Source organism: Sinocyclocheilus rhinocerous, unplaced genomic scaffold (assembly GCF_001515625.1).
Source record: "Sinocyclocheilus rhinocerous isolate Xijiao unplaced genomic scaffold, SAMN03320098_v1.1 scaffold185, whole genome shotgun sequence".
In the NCBI taxonomy this organism is placed as follows: domain Eukaryota; kingdom Metazoa; phylum Chordata; class Actinopteri; order Cypriniformes; family Cyprinidae; genus Sinocyclocheilus; species Sinocyclocheilus rhinocerous.
In genome coordinates, this window is record NW_015662163.1 from 2,957,927 (window position 1) to 2,964,495 (window position 6,569).

Consider the following 6,569-nt stretch of genomic DNA (forward strand, 5'->3'; position numbering starts at 1 on the left):
TTGCTTCCCGTTTGGATGGTGTTAGGCTATTTTAATGGTGTTTTTCACGTCATTTCATGTGTTTTGATTGGTGTAGGGACATGAACATGGAATGGTTCTTGGTCCTAAAGGAGACGGACCAAAGTAACTGCTCAGGAACTTGCCTTACTCCAGTTCCAAAACATCTCCTTCTTCCAACAGGAGATCTTTTGATCTGCTTCCTGAAATATGTTTTTTTTTTTTTTTCGAAGCCCTAGGTTAAAAGAGACTTTTCCGATTTTCAACCAGCTTTGTATTGTTAAAATGTCAGTAGTATATCGAAATGAACAATGTATAGTCTTTCTCCATGTTACCTGCACCCAAATACACCAGTTTATGTCAACAAAAGTCTGTTAGATTGTGCAAAACACATCACCTGGCTGTCAAACGTCTTTTGCTGACAAATGAACGGAGAAAGAGTATACATTGTGCATATACATATTACTAATGACACCTTAAAACAAAGCTGGTTGAAAAATCAGTGAAATTGCCCTTTAGGGATGTTCAAAGCAGAGTCTGACAAAATTGAGATGATGGTCACATTGTAGAATACATGAAAATCTGGCTCGAATTCGCAGTTTGTGTCCGTAGGGAATGAACGGGGAACAAACAGGACAATTATAATCTTGATATGTCAAGACAAAATACATCATATATACAAAAAAAAAAAAAATCGTTAAATTACACAAAACTGATGGCATCCGTTACAGCCTCCGCAAAAATGCAAAAACAAGTTGTCCCTCATGCACAAATAAGTTAAAGAGTCTGGAGGTGGTTTTGTTGAGTCAGGTAAATCAGGCACATCACAGTGTGGTTCTTCTCAGCTTCCTTCGGAGCTGCTGCCCTCCGGGTCCGGTCTGAGTCCGGAGAAAGGCAGTCTGACACAGTCTCTGGGAGTGGAATAGCACTCTTGAACTGGGGATTTGATCTGGGTTCTCTGGTACTCTGAGCAACTCCCGTTCTGCACGACGGGTTTCAGGATTTTAGGGCTGTCGTAGATGTCCTCTGGGTAATTCCCCCTGTCCGTTTTGACGTGGGGCGTCTGGTAGCCCCCGGCAAGCCCTCCGATCACTTTCCTACAGTTACTGCCCTCCACCGCTCGAAACGACGGGCTTTTGTTTAGTACCACGCCTGGGACGCTGTAGCTGGGATCCGGAAGGAAGGGATCTTTGCGGAAGGCGTGGCGCTCGATGATGGGCGTGGCGTACTCTGGCTCCTGATTGGTCAGTGGCAGGGCGTACTGGATGCCCGTCTGCAGGTGGTCGTAGTGAGAAGTAGCCTCGATGTCTTTGTCCTCAGTGTCCATGGGTCTGAACGTCGAGCCTTTTCGGGACACCGTGTCTGTGCCAAGCATGAGAGGCTGCTGGTACTCAGCTGAAGAAAAAGAAAAAGGAAATAGTTAGTAACTTCATAATAGTTTTTCTAAAAAATGCCCCTAATCTTTACTGTCAGTAGGGATGTAACGATTCACTCAACTCACGATTCGATTCGATTCACGATTTTGAATCGTCACAAATTTGAATCGATTTTCAACCGGCTCGCAGTTAATCATTACATCCCTAACTGTCAGTGTTATTTTAGCATTATAGTATTTATTAATATTTTGAATTTGATTAGTTTTATATTTTCAGTTTTTAAGTTTTAGCAATTTTGTTGTGTGCTTTTGTAATTTCTTTCAGATTTTTTTTTTATTTCTATATAGCTTTAATTTTTATTATCTTATTTTTATGATTATCAATTTTAGTAGTTTTAGTACTTCAAATTTTATTTCAGTTAGTTAAGTATTTAGTAGGCAAAAAAGATTGAATTATTTATACTGAATTATTAGGATTTAAGATCTAATTAATTATATTATTTCAGCTCTATTTTAATTACAGAAAACTATTTTTAATAATTTTAGTAAGGGCTTATTATCGTTAACTAAAACTAAAGCAAAAATAATCATTACTTAAAAAAAACATTAACTGAAATAAAATATAAAAACCTTAAACTTTATATGAAAATGAGAAATATTGCTGAAATAAAATAAGTTTAGGAAATAAAATAATTGATACTAAAACCAGAGCTTAAACTATGCAGACATATACATTATATACATATACAGCATATACAGTTATACATTAAAAAAAAACAGAAAATATTAAAACGAAATCTAATTCACAATATTAATAAAAAAATATAATGACACATAAATGATCCTAAAAAATAAAAAAAAACACACTCGTTTTAGTAAATAATAACAACACTATTTGTTGGTCCACACAGTGAAACTCAATGGAGTCCAGTGTTGTTTTGGTGTCAAAACGATTTAAACATTCTTCAAAATATCTTCTTTTGTACTCCAAGGAAGAAATTGTTTATGCCAAGCCATACTGAAACCTACCTGGCTAACTAAGCAAGCCATGTTCATAAATCTGTGACCATAAACTCTAAAGCCATCAAAAATGAATGACATACAGTACTATAGTTCATTTTCACGCACGTTCCTGACAGCCTAAAAGAGTAACGACTGACACGGTAATAAAAAACAAAATATAGACAAATTGTTTCAGCAAGAATTAATTCAATGAAAAATTTTCAGTATTTGCTCGAAGGGGCTTCAAGTCAAGCAGCGGGCTTGAAATCGGACTCCCTGTAATCTGTCTGACGTCTTGCACAAACCTTGAATCATCAATAATTACAGCCCTGGAGGAGTGTAGGGGGAAAAGTGGCAATTAAATTTTAGCAGGCGTTTTCATCTGGCAAGCTTTCAGGCTGCTACAACAATTTCAAAAAGTTATTTTCCTTCTTCAGCTCACTGAAGGACCATAAATTGCCTTACAAGTTGAACCCCTTTATCAGACAATAAAAAAACTCCCCTCTCTGACTTTAGTTGCAGTCACAAAAATGAAACGCTCTGGCTTTAAATCCATATTTCCACATGAACACAATGTCCTAACCACTTTGTCCTAAAACAAAGCGATAAATCACATCTCTTCAATGTTAAGTGCATGCTACCAGCTCAAAAGTTTTGTTGCTTTGGATTATTATATTAAAAGTTTGGGGTAAGTAATTTGTTTGAATGTTTTTGAAAGAAGTCTTTTACGCTTATCAAGGCTACATTTATTTATATAAAAATACAATAAAAATAGAAATATTGTGAAATATTATTACAATTTAAAATAAATATTTTTGGTTGCAATATATTGTAAAAATGTAATTTCTGTTTTGTAAAGCTGAATTTTCAGCATCATTACTCCAATCTTTGCCATCTTGCATGGTCAGATTTTAGTGATGGTTTATGCTGGTTTATTTTGCAACTTATTTAACATGTTAAGATTTTTCCAGCCGGTTCTTCAGCACTGTATTATATTAAAAGTTTGGGGTCAGTAATTTGTTTGAATGTTTTTGAAAGAAGTCTTTTACGCTTATCAAGGCTACATTTATTTATATAAAAATAGTAATATTGTGAAATATTAATACAATTTAAAATAACTATTTATATTTAAAAAAACAATTTTAAATTAAAGTTTAAAGTTTTAATATTGAAAACAGTTGTGCTGCTTCATACTTTTGTGGAAAAAGTGATATTTTTTTCTTTGATGAATAGAAATTCAAGGCATTTATTTGAAATAGAAATCTATTACAACATTATACATGCCTTTACTGTCACTTTTGACCAAATTAATGCCTACTTGCTGAGTAAAAGTAATAATTTCTTTAACATGTTAAGATTTTTCCAGCCGGTTCTTCAGCACTGGGTGGCAAAAATCCTTGTAGCCGAATTTTTGGTCAATCTTTACCTGCCATTGCACTGGTTACCAGGTCCAGCTTCTGGATGGGGTCTTTCTCAGAGCTGTATTTGATGGTGAACTCTGTGGACTGGTGCCTGGCAAACGGCTTTTTTATCTGCCACCAACAGCCTGTAGACAAGAATCATTCAACTGTCAGCCAGTCTGTGAAAGATGGTTTTATCTGTGTGTGAGCCTTAAATTATACATGTCTGAAAGGGCAAAACACTACGTATATTTGGAAGAAGGGATATGTCATGAAGACTAAAAATATTTTGTGCAGACTTGGTGAATGATAAAGGTAAAAAAAATTCATTCAGATCATTCAGATATGGTGAAGTCATGTTTTATTCATCCAAATGTGTGCATTCAATTATTTTAAGGATTTGATGTCGTCCTAAAAGCAATGAAAAAGTTTACCCAAAAAAATGAACATTTTGTTGTCATTTACTCACCCTGTCCTAAATCTGTAGGACTCATTTAATCAATAGAACACAAAACAAGATATTTACAAAAATGTTCAAGCGAACAATGAAAAAATGGAGAACAGTAGCACCAAAAACAAAAGCATCATAAAAGCAACTCCAATGCTAAGTTATCTGATAGCTTTACATGAAAACCAACCAAAAATGAAGTCATTATTCATAAATGATAACAACAAACGATATCCGTTTCATATACAAAGCTATCATATGGCTTTAGAAGGACACATTTAAATGTTAAAAAAGCTTAAATGTTCTTCCAAACATTCTTCAAACAAAACTTCTTTTTTCATCAAAGATGCTGTTTTCCACTCAGTTTTGTCCTTCTTAAGCCATGTAATAGCTTTGTATATGAAACTAACTTTATCATTTATGAATAACTTTTTTGGTAACACTTTACTTAAAGCCTTTATGTATAATGCACTATACAAGTAGATTTAATGCATTAATTATGCCTTGCAATGCACTAGGCTTGCCGCGATAGACGGTGCTGACGGTGATACCGGTGTTAAGCTGCAACACCGGTTATGTCACTTACCCACCGCGGCACCGACCCCCACCGTCGTTTAGATTTTTTATAGAAATAAAAATAATTTAGTTCAGTAAAAGAACAGACACTACAATTAAAAATACAAGCTATTTAAAAGCGAAGGAAAGCGAGGAAAAGAGGGAACGCCCCCGCGGTGATACCGGTATTACCGATGTTGTCACACGTCGATTAACCGGTGGGAAAATTTCCTCACCGTCACAACCCTACAATGCACCTTATAATGCATTGTGCTATCTCATCAATAATTGTAACCACAGTTAATACATTATAACACTTATCAATTCATTGTCACACTATGCACTTTAATTATTAATTATTTACAACCAGATATAATGTATTACAATGCACAACATGAATAATCACAATGTATTGTACCCTTTAGTAACCCTTTATAATGTATCATACATAAATGCTTTGTGTTACCACTTTTTTTTCATAAAGTTATCAAATAACTTCAGAAGATCTTGTTTTCGGCACCACTGCTCTCTATCTATTCTCGTTGTATAAAAAAAGTGCAGTTTGAACATTTTTGTAAACATCTTGCTTTGTGTTCCACTGAAGAAACAAGTCATATGTTTTTAACAGCTTTGGTGTTTCTAAAAGGTTTTGAGAATTATTCCTTTAAATGTTTCAACCAGTTCATTAAAAGCGATTGTTTTACCTGTATGTGTCTCCGCAGAGCCATACGTGTTCTCCTTTGTCTTCTTACTATGGGACAATGAAAAACACCATCGTCAGAGACACAGGTGGCAAAGTCTATGGTCTCTCACCACCTTCATCACTCTTAAACAACAGAAGATGCCTAACAATTCCCTTGAAACACCTCCATAAGAGGTTTCCATTCATTCATCCTCATTTCCCCACAACCCCCCTGTCCCTGAGCTCTCTCTCGGGGGACTAATGCAGCTGGCACATCTCCTGACACTGACCTTTGACCCTCAACCCCCCTTCACTCCCCGCAGCCCTCAATCTCTCCATTCTTTATGAATCTAAACACCGCTGCAAAGTGTTGCTGAGGAATCACAACAGGCCACACAGGGTTTGCGCTTTTATTGACACCAGTGGCTGTGGTATCTATTAGGGCAGGCTGGGAATCACTGGTGCATGTACATACGCGATGCTGAGACTGTGTCTGCTGTGTTTGCTAACAGGACTAGTAACAGACTGTAGCTGAACTGAGATAAGCTTGCTGTGCTTCAATGAATGTTAACATATCGGACTCTACCACCCTCTCACGTCAGACACAACATGGAGAATACAGACAAAACAGTCTTAACGTTCATCCTTTCTTCTTTCAAGTCAACATGAAAATAAAAACGGACCTATTTACTATGTTAATACACACTGAAGGTTAGGTAATCATTACAGAGGTCTTTTACATCTCGAAAAGGCTTAAAAGTATGGTAGCAAAAGGACTTCAGGGAAAATATCATAGACTATAAAAAAAAGATGAACGACGCGTCTCTACCTCCTTCCACTATAGAAAAGTGAAGCCAAAGCATCTCAGTATAGCCACTGCCATCTTGAGTAAATGACGTCATTTGGAGCCAGAGTCTGCGCAGTAGAGATTCGTTTGGAGTAGGGCTGCACAATAAATCACATATTTAACGCGCATCTTGTCAGAAAGCCGGTTCTGTAATCAGCTCTGCGCAGTTTTGGAGTAGGGCTGCACAATAAATCACATATTTAACGCGCATCTTGTCAGAAAGCCGGTAAAGCCGGTTGCGGTAAATCTCCATCACCTGCGGG

At 36.3% G+C, this 6,569-nt stretch overlaps 1 protein-coding gene across 1 annotated transcript in view; it reads right to left on the reverse strand.

The window, feature by feature from the left end:
- Positions 1 to 225: 225 nt before the first annotated feature.
- Positions 226 to 6,569, reverse strand: part of LOC107727574 (discoidin, CUB and LCCL domain-containing protein 1-like) — a 36,460-nt gene continuing 30,116 nt past the window's right edge. The window contains exons 10-12 of the mRNA XM_016537473.1: positions 5,482 to 5,528; positions 3,801 to 3,920; positions 226 to 1,392 (exon numbers count right to left, since the gene is read on the reverse strand). Of these exons, the coding sequence (XP_016392959.1) occupies positions 839 to 1,392; positions 3,801 to 3,920; positions 5,482 to 5,528 (721 nt within the window). The 3' untranslated portion in view covers positions 226 to 838. The remainder of the gene's footprint in view (positions 1,393 to 3,800; positions 3,921 to 5,481; positions 5,529 to 6,569) is intronic.